Source organism: Rattus rattus, chromosome 5 (assembly GCF_011064425.1).
Source record: "Rattus rattus isolate New Zealand chromosome 5, Rrattus_CSIRO_v1, whole genome shotgun sequence".
NCBI lineage: Eukaryota > Metazoa > Chordata > Mammalia > Rodentia > Muridae > Rattus > Rattus rattus.
The window spans coordinates 134058331-134073109 of NC_046158.1; the positions used below are offsets into that span (position 1 = coordinate 134058331).

Below are 14779 nucleotides of genomic sequence, written 5' to 3' on the forward strand. Positions count from 1 at the left end.
TGGGTGGACAAGTGGCAGTTTGAGAACAGAGTTCTTCCCAAGAGCTCTGGCCTCCCAGAGCAGAGGTCAGTTTAGACTCTTGGGAGGGTGAGAGGACTGAGGGCAGTGATTGACAGGCAAGGATGAGACCCAACTTAGTTGGGCATCCATCACTGCTATACAGAGAGATGCTAATGTGCAGGGTTTCAGCATATGATTTTTTTTTTAACCAATCTACTGAGAAGTAATTTTTTTTGTCTAGTCAGAGGATTTTACTGCCTGCTGTCTTGGGTTGCCAGATGGTAGTTTTTGGGCAGACTGAGCCTCCCCTGATGCCTTGGTGCTAGACAACTAGCTCTCAGAGTCTGGGTGCAGAAGGCACAGCGATGTCTCAGACAGAAGCAGGCCAGCTGCCTGCTGCTCTCCATGGAGAGAGACAGGCAGCCTAATTTTGATCCTCTGCCTGCAACTTTTTAAAAATATTACACTGATTTGTGTGTCTGTGCACATGGGCACTCCCATGCATGTGTGTGCTGGTAGAGGTCAGAGACAGCTGTCTTCTTACCATCTGGGTCTCAGAGACAGCTCCTGTCATCAGTCAGGCTTGGTAGTGAGCATCCTCACCTGCTGAGTCATCGCACCAGCCCTGCCCCACCTTTATTGAAGTGTCAGGTATCCCAGGAAGCCTCAAACTAGCAACGTAGCCAAGGATGACCTCGAACTTCCAATCCTCCTGACTCCAGCTCAGATTATGGGTGTCCCACCATACCTGGTTTCTGGGCTTCTGGGAATAGAACCCAGGGCATGGTGTATACTAGGCTGTGAGCTGTATCCCTGCCTCTGTGTGTGCCTTGGATGGGGGATAAACATTTTGTGCCTCAATGTCCTAATCTGTTATGTAAGACAATAATAATGCCTACCTATGGGGTCACTGGGAGGATGGTAGGTGACCAACAACCCCTTCTCTCGCTCCCCAAAAGTATCAGTAAGCATGTAAAGTGCCGATTATGGCACCTGTCATCCTGGAGAGGATGTTGGGCAAGGCAGGGAAAGAGGGAGAGGAGGAAGAGTAAGCAGTCTGCAGTGAATGCTCCCTCCACCCGTATTCCTCTCCGACCGTGCAGTGTTAGGACCACTCTCACACTCAGAGCGGTCCAACAACAGCCTGCTTCTTGCCCAGCATCAGGGCCAGGATTCTTTCGGTTGCAAGCCCCATGATCCCTTTATTTCCTAGTGCTTTAGCCAAGGGTTAGGAATGCTTAGGCTGGCACTGGCAAGAGTGATACATGTGGGCATGGGTGTGGATATGTGTATAGGTGTGGCAGGTTTCTTTCTTAGTTAAGTTCTGCCTTAATTTTTGAGGCAGGGTCCTCACCGATTCAGCTACGCTGCCTGGCCACGATCTCCAAAGGTCCCCCTGCCTTCATGGCCCCAGCACTAGGGTTACTGGTGCGCCGACCTGGCTTCTTATGTACTTGCTGGGTCAGAGACCAACTGCCGCGCTCATGCAGAAAGCACTTTTTCCCCAAGCTGTAAGGTTTATCTGTGTTTTGTTTTTCAAGACAGGGTTTCTCTGTGTAGCCCTGGCTGTCCTGGAACTCACTATGTAGACCAGGCTGGCCTTGAACTCAGAGAGATCCACCTGCCTCTGCCTCCCAAGTGTTGGGGTTAAAAACATGCGCCACAACTCCTCAGGTCCAAGCTGTGATTTACCAGTATTGACGTGTCGGTTGGTGTGCGCAAGTTCACGGTTTTGATTTTTTTAATCTTGGGGCTGATGATTATATTTTCCTGTTAAATGGGCTCTGACCAGATGTTCTGCAGTTACATTTACCAGTGACAGACATTTTCTGAGCACTTACTGCATATCAGACTCTGTGTACAGCATGTCACATACATACCTAATTTTGACCAGCACAATAACCTCTTGAGATTGGTGTTGTCACCGTGAGGATTAGTGAGGTTAAGCAGTTGGCTTGGTATGACAATGGTGGAGCTGGATTAGGAAGCTGGCCACCTGGACTCCCTAAGCCACTGTTTTAACATGCTGTAACCCAGCAGACCTGTTCGCTAGACAATGCAAGTGTCTCATGCAGTTTTACACAGAACACACCGTATGCTGTTTAGTGTGTCTGGGCGGTTCAGCGCTCTGTAAGGTTGTTAATTGTGAGGCCTATTTCTTTCTCTTTGTCTGTGTTAAACAGATGGGTGGTTTTTTCCTCTAGAATCTCCTTTGCAGAAACCACTGTACTCCCTGTGTGTTTGCTGATGAAGTCAGCAGGGTTTTGGACTCCCATTTCCTGATCTTATGCAAGTACTTACTTTACCATCTCTAAATGGAGTGCATTAGCTCCAGGCCACGGAGAGCAAATTAGGGGAGCAGGGAGATACATCACGAGAATGAGGCTGCTTGGAAAACGTGCCTGTGCTTCTGGCCTGAACTCCCAGCTGTGTGGGAATAAATACTGAGATGTCAGGATATCATTCCACGGCTGCTGCAGAGTGAAGCTGGCAGTCTACAGGTGAGTCTGAAACAAAGCAGCTGCCTAGGCTTTAAAGGTACACTTGGCTTCTGAAATTAAAAAAGAAAAACACATTACGTCTATTAGAGAGAGGGAGGTAACTTGTAGGAAAGGATTTCTGTCCGTCCACCATGTGGATCCTGGGGGGTCTCACTCAGACTTATCAAGCTTGTTGCCTGCTGACCAATCTCACTCTCCCTGGACCTGGCTTCCGAGGAGTCTCGTGTTCACTCTAAAGCCCAGGTTGGCCCTGCTGCCTTCATGCAGGGCAGAAGAATGAGAGGTGCATCTGACCCAGCCTGACAGGACTACAGCATCCACTCAGACAGCGCACCCTTGACCTTGGTCGAGTGATGACTCTGTGTTTTCTGGTTTGTTTTCTTAAAACAGAGCTTACTCTGTTGCCCAGGCTAACCTGGGATCACATATGTAAGCCTCCTTGACCATGCCTGGCCTCTTTTTCTTCTAACTTAGGAGGACTTAGGGGAGCAAACCATGTCATTTTCAGTTCTTTGTAGGTCAGCAGAAATCTTAAATAAGTTTTGCAAGGAGCAAAATTTAGGAATGAGATGAGGGAGCTGGGCTGGTCCCACAGGTTAGAGAACTGTCTTGCAGAGGACTAGAGCTCGGTTCCCAGTACTGACTCACACTGGGCAGATCACACCACCTTATCGCTAGCTCCAGGGGATCCCACACCCTCTTAGCTAATAGAAGAGGCTGTTGGACTTTGAATGACTTTGGATAACTGATTTGACTTTTGTGTCTTATCTTGCTCTCATGCATAGGACAGGTGACAGATGAGCCCCTGCCCTGTTTTCAGTAAAATGGCCAGTGGCTTGAAACCTAGTTGTGGTCTTCTAGCTCAAGGTTCCCTGAAAATCTTCATTCACAGCATAATGAGGCAAGAACCCTTGAAAGATGGGTAGAGTAGATGAAGCAGCCTTCTCTGCTGCTTTTGGCCCACTGTTTCTGGGGAAATCCCCTGTGGAGTGTGCTGGCGTTTGCCGTGTGGTTTATGCTGATGGGAAAGAAGTGCAATCGCTCCTTTCCGCACCACGTCTTACTTCACTGGGTGTAGATCAGGACTTTTGGAAGGTCGCAGACACTTCGTCCATTCTGTGAGAGCTGCTTCTGAACCCTGAATGCTGAGGCACTCAGCCTGGAGGGAGTGTGTAGGCATTCGTTCTCCACATCTGTCAGATGCTGTGGGCTGTTTCACCTGTATTGAACGTGGAGTCATCACCAGGCAGACCTCTCTTCTTCCTGGAGAACGTAGTTGACCTTGGCCTAGAAGAAAGGGAGTCCTCTCCAGTTGTACTGAACTGACACATCCACGGTGTCACCGCCTTGTAGAAGAGGTTTCTCCACCAGTCGCTCTGCTGCTTAGGGTGTCTCTTGCATGCTGCCTTCTAAATAGCTGTTAGGAGGGTCTAATGAAGCAACCGTCTGGAGACCAGTGTTTATTTCAACATGGTTGCAGTTGCTTTTGCTCAGCTTTCAGAGCCAATAAAGCTAGTTATTAGATTCTGTAATTGCTGCTGTAATTACTCTCTTGGAACTGGCAAAGGCATAATTAAATATGGAGATTTCACAGACTTTTTTTTCTCATCTAAAAGCAACTTCTTCAACTTCTGTTTGTAGGGTTAAGTTTAGACTGTTAGAGCCGTTAGAGCCAGTGTGTTTGTGTATGACCCGAGTTCTGTAGCAGAAGAGGGACTTCTGTGGATACTTCCTCTCTGAAGACTTGGCTTTGATGGACAGCTGTTCCTTAGCCGACAACTTGTTTCTTTAATCCAACCATCCAGGATTTGGGGAGGTTGGCAAGCCATTAGAAGCCAGTTTGCATTTATTTATGTAAATACTGGGTTTGGGCTCTATGGACTTTGACTACTTAGAAAAGCAAGTCTGGTTGGAAATCTGGTTAGAGCTGGGTATGGTGGCTCAGACCTACACCTACCTATTCCCTCCCTCCAATAGATACCCAGACAGAATGAAGGAAGTTTTTCTTGGACAGTGTTCAGAAAGAAGTGTGTCCTTTGGCTTAAGGAACATCAGGTTCCCGCAGGTTCTCCTCCACTGCAGCTTGCCACATTTGTAAGGTATGGGAAGTGAAGTGTGTGGCATCTGTGCTCACATGTTTTTGAGGGCCAGTGCTGACCAAATGAGTTGCTTTATTTGTGAAACATTTGGGGTTTCTCAAGAGTGTACCCTTTCTTTCGGTAGCTGTCAGGTAATTGAAAAATACAGAAGTTAGATGGGGTAGGAGAAAAAAAATCCACAGCTCCTGCCATATACCAGCCTAGGGAATCCACCACTTTCTGGGCTGAAATTTATAAACCTGCAGAAGGAGGGTGATCCTGGAGGGTGTTTGCTGGGTGCCTTTCCTTAGTTTTGTATACTTAACTTTATATTGAGAGGCTTGCAAGAGATCCTGCTTGTATGAACCGAGGAGAGGTTACCCCACCTGAAGATGCCTACATAGAACATATGTGTTCCTCTGGTTACACTCTAAGTTCATTGTAAGTGGACAGTATTAAATAAAAAATACATTAGTATACCTTACACAGCTGCCTTACGTGTTAGGATAGGGCCATTTGTATATGAAAGCACAATAAAATACATGGAATTAAATATTAAACTTGGCATATATTAATAACTGCATACCAGTCCTGTGTTAGTTGTTGGTTTGCAAAGATGGATAGAACCATCCGGGAGTTACTTGAAGTCACTTTTGAGTTTGTGGCAAACAGTGGGCAAGAGTTGGGAGTGGCCGAGCTGTCCCCTCCACTCATAACAGAAGATGACCCGGGAGAGTATTTCCCCTTTTTGGCCCCCAATTCTTCCTGTAAGACTGAGATCTGGAGTTTCTATACCACAACAAGGTGCTGGAGGATTGAGTGACACAGGAAATGACTGCCACACAAACAGTCATTTAGAGACCAGAATGCTCTGTAGCCCTGTGTGCAAGTGCACACGCATGTCCATCTGTCCCTATGTTCATCTGTCTGTCCCTTGGTACTAGAGATTAAACTGGTACTCAACCATGGAGCTACATTCCTGACCCTTTTGTAGATAAGTTCTGTTCTCATCTGAGTGGTGGGATAGCTACGAGGGCGGATCTGAGAAAGGAGCACTGTGGGATGTGAGGCCTTGCCTCAGAAGGCCTGAGGGAAGACTTGGCATCACTGGATGACTGGGGTGGGGGCTTCTGGCAAAGTGAAGTAGCCCTAGGCATAATGCTTAAGGGCGGGCTCTCTCAAGGTAACTTCTAGCTGCTATGGTTGCTGATGATGGCAGCTCCAGCCAGGTACTAGGGTTCCCAGGACTATGACTTGAGGAGGGTCCATCTCTCTCCTAGGCAGGGCCCTGAGGGTAGATAGAAGCTGTAGTTTGCGTAGAGAGAGCTTCGAAAGGTTTTAAGCAAAAGTGGTTGGATTTGTTCTCCTGGATGGTCTTGCTGGGCTGGATGACTCCCAGGGCAAGAGTCTGCTGTTTTAATTAAGTAGGAGGCTGCCCAGCATTGGCTTTAGAGCCCACACCCCGTGTAAGTTCCTCTCTGGGGATTTCTGCCTGGAGATCCTGGGCTGAGGAGCAGAACTGCTCTGAACTTGTTTCCTCGTCTGCTGAAGCCTTGTAAGGTTGCAGTTCTAAGGCACTTAGACAGCACACACATGATAATGTTCAACAAGGGCTGGGTCGGCCCTTTCAGTTACTCCGAGCAGATCCAGCAGCTTTCCAAACTTCAGTGAGGGCCGAGTGTTGCTCTTCTTGTTGTTTCAAGTTCTCTGAGGGCAGAAGCTCTCAACCTGCCTAATGCTGAGACCTTTAGTGCAGATCCTCATGCCCTGATGACCCAGCTATAACATGATTTTGAGGCTGCTTCATAAGAAATTTTGCTACTGTTATAATTGTAAATGTCTGATGATGCAGGGTGTCTCATCATGACAAGTTGAGAGTCACTCACTCTTCTGTTCCTCTCTCTGGCTGAGAGAGTTGGCTTTTCTGCTAGGGTTGAACCCAGGGCCTCATGCATGCTCTGCCGTTGGATTATGCCCTCGGTCTTAATCAGTTTAGATGTTCTTCTTTCAAAGACCTAATTATGCCGGGCATGATGGCATACACCTTCAATCCCAGCACTCAGAAGGCAGAGTTCCAGGGCAGCCAGGGCTGCACAGATGAAAAACCGTCTCAAAACACAAAAAAACAAGTGGGTTTTTGTTTTGTTTTTTTCTTTTTTTGAGGCCAAACCATTGTTCTTGGCAAGTGATTTTTTTTCTTTAAAGAACTTGTTACTTAATAGCAGTTTGGACAGGTTTTAACAGTGCTGAGTACCCAGTGCCCCAAGTGGGATGTTTCAAGATTTATAAGCACATGCTAACTCTTTTAATACATTTTTAAAGATTTATTCATTTATTATGTATAGTGTTCTGCCTGCATGTATGTCTGCAGGCCAGAAGAGGGCATGAGATCCCATTACAGATGGTTGTGAGCCACCATGTGGTTGCTGGGCATTGAACTCAGTGCTCTTAACCTCTGAGCCATCTCTCCAGCCCCCAGCAAGTGATTCTTAGGACAGATGCCTAGGCTAACAGTCTGTGTCTTTAACCTTCGCTATTATCTACAAAACTCTCAGTGGAGAATGAATAGATAGATAGATAGATAGATAGATAGATAGATAGATAGATAGATAGATAGATAACCTTTCAGTGTTTCAAGTGACTTTATAGTTCTGTGTTGGTATTCATAGCTACCTATGAAGCATGTGTCCTGCAGGCTGTAAGGCTCATACCTGAGTGGAAGGAATGTGTTAACATATGTGTACCATACAAAGAAACCACTTCTGTGGATAGAGCAGGTGATTGTGACCTGCAGCCTGTGGAGATGGCATTGGTGCACCCCTCCTGTATGAGGGAGATGCTTACAAGAGTGCACATAAATGCAGCTCCCCTGACCCACCTAGTCCTACAGTTTTTGCTAGAGCCTGCTGGGCGGGCTGCCTTTCTGAGACTGTAAGGGGAAGGAGTCTGGGTTTGGTGGGAGATACAGTTTGTCCCTAGCTTTGCCACAGAGAGATTCGCCTTATTGAATCGCTTGTCCTGACTGGACCTCAGACAAATGATCTATTTCTATACAGTCTGGGCGCTAAGAAAGCAGAGAGCATCGATCTGACCGAGTGGTCAGACTCCAGATTTGTTCATGCCCAGAGCCCCATCCTCAGTTGTGGTGTGTTCCTGTTAGAGAGGATGGTGCACTGGCCACCTCTAGGCATGTGGCCTTCTGGTTTCGGTCACTTAGTTTCCAGACAGCAGTTGCTGGTCAGAGCGTGCTGAGCTTTGTGCTGCGCTCTGTTGCCATCTTACTTAGAGTCGTTGGCTTTTGTGTGGATAGATAGCACTGTAACCCAAACTCAGGCAGTATTTGCTACAGCCGCTTGTTATTTTTGTCCCTAGTGGGTATGGGATGGTGTTTTATCATAGTGAGAGTTAGCAGGGTGCTTGGGATGCCGTACCTGCTCTACTAATGCGCTAGGCCTATTCACTCCTCACAGTGAGTGTAGCAGGGACACTAAGCCTCTCACCTCTGTCTGAGCTGTAGTTTGACCCCAGAACATGTTCTTACTCTGAGGGCATTTAAAGTTGTGGGCATGCTTCTTCCCCGTCTGTATTGTGAGGTCTGTATACTCCCGGGTAGAAGATGTTATCAGCCGTCTTACAGAGACTACAGCTGAGGTGTCTACAGTACACTCGGGAGAAGGGCTCTGCGTCCTCCCTGACATCACGCCATGCCATGCACTCAAGTCTGCTCTCTTCCCTCTAGCGGCCTTGCAGGCTCTGAAGCGCAAGAAGAGGTATGAGAAGCAGCTGGCACAGATTGATGGCACCCTGTCAACCATCGAGTTCCAGCGGGAGGCCCTAGAGAATGCCAACACCAACACGGAGGTGCTCAAGAACATGGGCTATGCCGCCAAGGCCATGAAGGCTGCCCACGACAACATGTATGTGCCATTGCTGGGGAGCGGTGTCTGGAGGGGAATGTTGCTTAGGCCATGGCCTGGCTGTGGTTGTCACCCACTTTGGAACTTTGGACTGTGTCTGCCACCTTCAGTTCCACACAGAGCTTAGGAGAGGAAGGAAAGGTGTTTGCTGTCTCACTGGTTCTAGGTACTGTGATAGGCAAAGTTTCAAGTTGAGAAGTCCTTAGGTCTTCTCAGCCACCTCTTCATCAGATGGAGGTCTGTGTCCCAGGGAGGGGAGCTGTCTGCGCTGTGTGCTAAGAGTGGACAGGACTGGGCTCTGACATGTGCGCTTCCTCCCAGGGCTTTGAATCTGTTCTTAGTCTACTCTGAGGATGGCGTTTTGCCTCTCCCTACTCTCGGGCTATGGCTGTCCTGTGCTCCTGTACTCCATGGTCTTTCCTTCCCTGTGGACAGTTGCTTCTCACTCAGCTGGCCTGGTTCTGGTTGTAAATGACAGGAGTCTTTCTATGGGAAACCTGTACTTTAGTTTTGACGCTGCAGCCGGCGCTTGCTGCTTTGGCTGCTCAGCCGGGGTCCTGCACAGAGAGCTGCAGAGTGCAGCCTCCGGCCTGGCCTGCCCACAGCCTTTGTTTACAGACTGGCCGGAGCTGCTCTGCTCCACGGCAGAGTCACGTGTTTGCTAGCAACCTCTGTGGACCGTTAATTTACATTAGTGGGCTGGGAAAACCCGATGCGCTTGCCCCCATAAGTGAGGTGCGGGATGTGCTGCTCAGGCCACGGCCTCATCCCTTTAGTTCAGTTTTCCCAGACATTTACACAGAGGCTAGTGAGAGTGTGTGTTCTGAAGTATAAGACACCCTGAGTAACTGGGCGGCACAGTGTATAAACATCGCACAGTTGCCTTGCCTTTGGGACCTAATAGAGGTGCTGTTAGCTGACTCAGCTGTGTTTTCTGGTTGCCCCCCTGTTCAGAGTTGCTTTGGGGGTTGAAGAAGAGGTCTTGGTGCAGGAGTTAAAAATCCTGTGGTCTTAAAGGTGACTTTTTTATATGTCCCTCTCACCTCAGTTTTGATCAAAGGGTTATTAAGGTCACCAAAAACAATTTAGAGATTGCCAAGGACTTATTCAAAAGTGTTTTCAAGTCTGACTGAGAACTCTGATATTTATACACAGAAAAAAAAAATCCTGTGGTCTTATCTGATGTGTTTACAAATCCTGGTGTGTGTGGGGGTGTGCGTGGATGTGTGGGGGGTGTGGGTGGGTGTGTGTGGGTGGGGGGGGTGGTGGTGTGGGGGGGTGTGTGGGGGGTGTGTGGGTGGGGTGTGGGTGGGTGTGTGGGTGGTGGTGTGTGTGTGTGTGTGGGGTGTGTGTGGGGGGTGTGGGTGTGGGTGTGTGGGGGTGGGGTGGGTGTGTGGTGGGTGTGGTGTGGGGTATGTGTGTATGAGGGGGGTGTGTGTGGGGGTGGGTGGTGTGTGTGGTGTGGGTGGGTGTGTGGGGGTGTGGGTGGGTGTGTGGGGGTGTGGGTGGGTGTGTGGGGGTATGGGTGGGGTGTGTGTGACTCCACCTGGCTGCTAAGCCTGGCTTCCTTGGATGTTGGACTAAGTAATGGCTTAAGGACACTTCATCTGCTTGAGTCTTTGATTCTCAATTTTACTTTTATTTTGAGTGTGTGCGCCCATACCTGTGTGGGTGTAGGGGTGGGGATCAGAGGACGGCTGTGTGGGGTCAGTTCTTTCCTTCCACCTTTATGTGAGTCCTGGAGTAAGAACTGGTCACCATGCTTGCACAGCAACCACATAACTGACTGAGCTGTCTCACCAGCTCTTGAGTCCCAGTTTTAAAGGGAAGGAGGAAGGCGGTAATAACAGGCCATTTCTAGAGGAGACTTGCGACTATGTGCTGAGAGACAGATGGTACGCAGCGGGGTTTGCTCTGGACTCAGACCCATCCTAGGTATATGATAACTTGTTCGTTTGATTTTAAGGGACATTGATAAAGTGGATGAGTTAATGCAGGACATTGCTGACCAGCAAGAACTTGCAGAAGAGATTTCCACAGCTATCTCCAAACCTGTGGGCTTTGGAGAAGAGTTTGACGAGGTGAGTGGCTCTAGGAAGGTCACCTGAGTCTCTGGTGCTCAGACACCAACAGGGCACAGTGTACACATCTCGGGTTCTTGGATTTGTTTGTTTAGGTTTTTTTGATCCAAGGTTTCTCTGTGTAGCCCTGGCTGTCCTAGAACTCATTCTGTAGACCAGGCTGGCCTCTCACTCACAGACATCTGCCTGCCTCTGCCTTCCAGGTGCTAGGGGCTAAAGGCATATGCCGCCACCGCCTGGCCAGATTCTGGACTTTAACATAAAAAGTTTTTAATGTATTTTATGCTTGGCATACTGGCACATGCATGTAATCCTAGCACTCAGGAGGCAGAGGCCAAAGTGGTCTTCATAGAGAGTTCCAGGGCATTCAGAGTGACAGTGAGACCCTGCCTTTAAAAAAAGAAAGAAACAAAACAGGTGTTTTTAATTTTATGTTTATAGCTATTTTGCCTGCCTGTATATCTGTACACAATTTGCATGCCTTGGAGGCTAAAAGAGGCCCACTTGGTGGCCAGGAACTCTCTGTAACTCCAGTCCTATGGGGTCTGATGCCTTCTGTTGAGGGCACTGCATGCAAAGCATCCAGACACTTAAAAGTCTTACAAACAAGAAAGAAAGAAAGAATGGTGCTAGGCTGATGCTTCATCAGGTCAGGTCCAGGCTTCTAATCTAGCAACTCAGGAGCCTGGGGCAGGAGAACAGCAGGCCTGAACCACAGAGCGAGTGAGTGTAAGGCTGGCTTGGGCAGGTTACAGAACCTCCCTCAAAATGTTCAAAAGGCAAACAGGCTGAGAGCATAGCCCAGTGGTAAACACTTGCCTCACATACGCATGGTCCCAGGTTCAGCACTGACTTCTCTTGGAAAGGAATGAAAGAAAAAATGCAGTCCGTCCTCCTGAGAAGCTCCTACCGGGAACCCAGGTGTACATGCACACCAGTGATCCCCTCAGAAGGCTCAGTGGGCATCGAGGGGAGGCATGGCTACGGGAGACTCTCAGCACACTTCCTTTTGCAGGATGAGCTCATGGCAGAGCTGGAGGAACTCGAACAAGAGGAGCTAGACAAGAATTTGTTGGAGATCAGTGGGCCCGAAACAGTCCCTCTACCAAATGTCCCCTCTGTAGCCCTACCATCCAAACCCGGTGAGTATGCCCAGAGTCGGGACACACCCTGGCGCCATGGGAAGTGGGTGATCTCATGGTCAGTTGACTTTGGTTTGGGGTCTGAGCCAAACAGCATGGTTGTGATTGCCACAATGCCAGTGTTGTATGACTTTCCCTGGTTTTCTCCAGAACAGGATTTCCTGACCTCAGCACCGGTGACATAGCCAGCTAATTCTAGGGGTAGCAGTGGGGCTACGATGCAGCATAACCACTGGCTTCCCACCAGATGCTAGTAGCAGCCACTGCCACACAGAGGTCACAGAGACACAGCTACAGTGACTCCAGGCGTCACTACATGTCCCCTGTGGAGTTGGGAGTGGGAATTAAGACACTCCGTCCTAGTGAGGGAGGTTAAAAGGATTAGAGAGAGGAGGGATGGGGGGGACCGATGTAATTGTTTTTTAATTTTAAAAAATTTGAAAAAGAAAAAAAAAAGAACCTCTGTTCTAGAATGGCTTTTCTTACCACCATATATAGGCATGTTCTGGGCACCGTGCAGTCCTCTGAGAACTTGAGTCTTGCCCTAGCTAGGACCCCATGCGGTTTGCTCTCAGGGAGGGAAACAGCTCTAGCTGGTTATGCTTCTGTAAAACCATCATTTCCTCCCTCTCCCCTCCCTGCGTGTTCACTCCTCACTGAAAGGCTCCGCACAAAGCTCCAGAGTCAAAACTACCACTCTAGAGTGGAGGGGCTGTCAGCGGGGGGCTTCCTCTCCCCCTTCCCCTCCCCCCTCCCCACCCCTGCTGTGGTAAGGAGGAAGCCCCAGCTCTTCAGTTCATCTGTCAAGGCAGTCTAGCAAAGCCGGCTCCAGCAGGTCCGAGTGGAGTTGGCTTGGCAAAGACGGCAGGGACGCTCCTGTCTGTCTCCTCAACCCTGGGTGCTTCAGAGCTGAGGGACCCTGGTGTGGCTCCCCCTGCTGAGGGCTGAAGGGAGTTGCTGTGGAAGATGTGCTGGCTTCCTGAATTTGCATACAGCTTGTAGGTCTGGCTACAGGACAGGGCTGTGTGTGTGTGGTGTTTGTGTGTGTGTGTGGTGTGTGGTGTGGTGTGGTGTGTGTGTGTGTGTGTGTGTGTGTGGTGGTGTGTGTGTGGTGTGTGTGTGTGTGGTGTGTATATGATGTGTGTGTGTGTGTGTGTATATGTGTGTGTGTGGTGTGTGTGTGTGTGTGTGGTGTGGTGTGTGTGTGTGTGTGTGGTGGTGTGGTGTGTGGTGTGTGTGTGTGTGTGTGTGTGTGTGGTGTGTGTGTGTGTGTGTGTGTGTGTGTGTGTGTGTGTGTGTGTGGTGTGTGTGTGTGTGTGTGTGTGTGTGTGTGTGGTGTGGTGTGTATGTGTGTGTGTGGTGTGGGTGTGTGGGTGTGTGTGGGGGTGTGGTGTGAGTGGGTGGTGTGGTGTGTGTGTGTGGTGTGTGTGTGTGTGATGTGTGGTGTGTGTGTGGTGTGGTGTGTGTGTGTGTGTGTGTGTGTGTGTGTGTGTGTGTGTGTACATAGTGGGGCATGACTCAGTTCCCAGCCAGGCATCAAAAAGCATCTTTTCTGTGTTCGCAGCCAAGAAGAAGGAGGAGGAGGACGACGACATGAAGGAGTTGGAGAACTGGGCGGGATCCATGTAACTGTCCCAGCAGAGGCTGGGCCCAGGCGGACTCTGGTGGCCTGTGCACCGGGCAGGTGTGTGCGTGCGCAGGGCAGGCAGGACGCGGTGCAGGCTCCTCCATCGCTCAGCTCTCACCCAAAGCAGTAGGCCGCATCCCTGCTCACTCTCACATAGCGCGGCCTGTGCCCAGGGCGGGTGGGGGGAGGGGTGGGCGGGTGGGAGGTGCCTGCTGTTTATAATGTTGAATTTCTGTAAAATAAACTGTATTTGCAAATCCAACACTGAGCTTCTGGACTACGCTAACCCCACTGCTGAGGCCTCTGTGGAGAGGGTCGGCCATTTGCAGTTGAAACGACCCGGAGAATATAGCCCGTGTCCTTTAAGTCAGCTGACTTGTCTCACATTTCTCTGTAGGACGTGTACGGTACTGGCAGGAGAGTCATTTTTAAAGCCATAGATAGGCTTTTCCTTGTTCTTAGCTGTAATAACATACCTGGTTTGATTCCTCAAGAGCTGTGTTTCTGTCTGTCACCTGTGTACTGGCCCCATGTGTACCTCCCTGCCCTTGTCACTCCTGCCCCCCAGTCTTTTGGAGTCTGTGACACGGATCTGAAGTGGGTGTGCTCTCTTGCGAGCAGATGAGATTGTTAGAATTAAGCTCCAGCTATCCAGTTTTCTAACATAGCTCTAAGGTCCTCATTGCTGTTTGTGATAATTGGTACATAACTCATTGGAAACATGTGCATACATTTATATTCAGATGAAATTATGGTTTGCACTGTCTATTAAATATCTTGATTTAATTTTCATATTGCTGTTGTGTTCAGTCAATCTCTCACCTTCCTTGGGAGCTGACTCCTAGGCCAGCACTAGTCCAGGGTCATCTGGGGAAACATGAAGGGCTATGAAACGGCAGATCTCTTTTCCAGAAATCTCAAGATCCTGGAGGCCTCAGAGCTGTGGCCCCACTTAGCCTGGGACTGTCGAGGTCCCCTTTCAGAGAGTTGGTTCTTGTACAGCCCCAGAATCTTCCCTCTTTGTCTGCCAGCACCCAGGGCGATGCCTGTGGGAGCCTCTGTCTGGTGGAAACCATGGTGCCAAGATGCTTGGGACTCTCTTCTTCAGCCAAGTAGATCTTAACACGTTCCTTCTCCTGGATGTCAAGTTCAGGATTGAGAAGCCACCCCCTCTCCCCTAGCTTCTCAAGAGATTAAAACTGGTCTGAGCTCACAATGGAATATTGTTATTCTCAGTGTGCCCAGATCAAGCTACCACTCTCCTGTCTTAGTCAGTGTTCTGTTCGCTTGAAGAGACACATGACAGCTTCTTAAACATTTGATTGGGGACTTGCTTACAGTTTCAGAACTTGACCATCATGGTAGGGAGCGTGGCAGGAGGCAGGCATGGTGCTCGAGCAGTAGCTGAGAACTTAATCTACAATTTAGAGGCA

At 49.2% G+C, this 14779-nt stretch overlaps 1 protein-coding gene across 1 annotated transcript in view; it reads left to right on the forward strand.

Annotated features, from left to right (window-relative positions):
* Chmp4b (charged multivesicular body protein 4B) overlaps positions 1-14138 on the forward strand; it is a 40564-nt gene extending 26426 nt beyond the window's left edge. Inside the window, exons 2-5 of the mRNA XM_032904507.1 lie at positions 8319-8496; positions 10463-10577; positions 11593-11719; positions 13284-14138. Coding sequence (XP_032760398.1) covers positions 8319-8496; positions 10463-10577; positions 11593-11719; positions 13284-13348 — 485 coding nt within the window. The 3' untranslated portion in view covers positions 13349-14138. The remainder of the gene's footprint in view (positions 1-8318; positions 8497-10462; positions 10578-11592; positions 11720-13283) is intronic.
* The last annotated feature ends 641 nt before the right edge of the window (positions 14139-14779 follow it).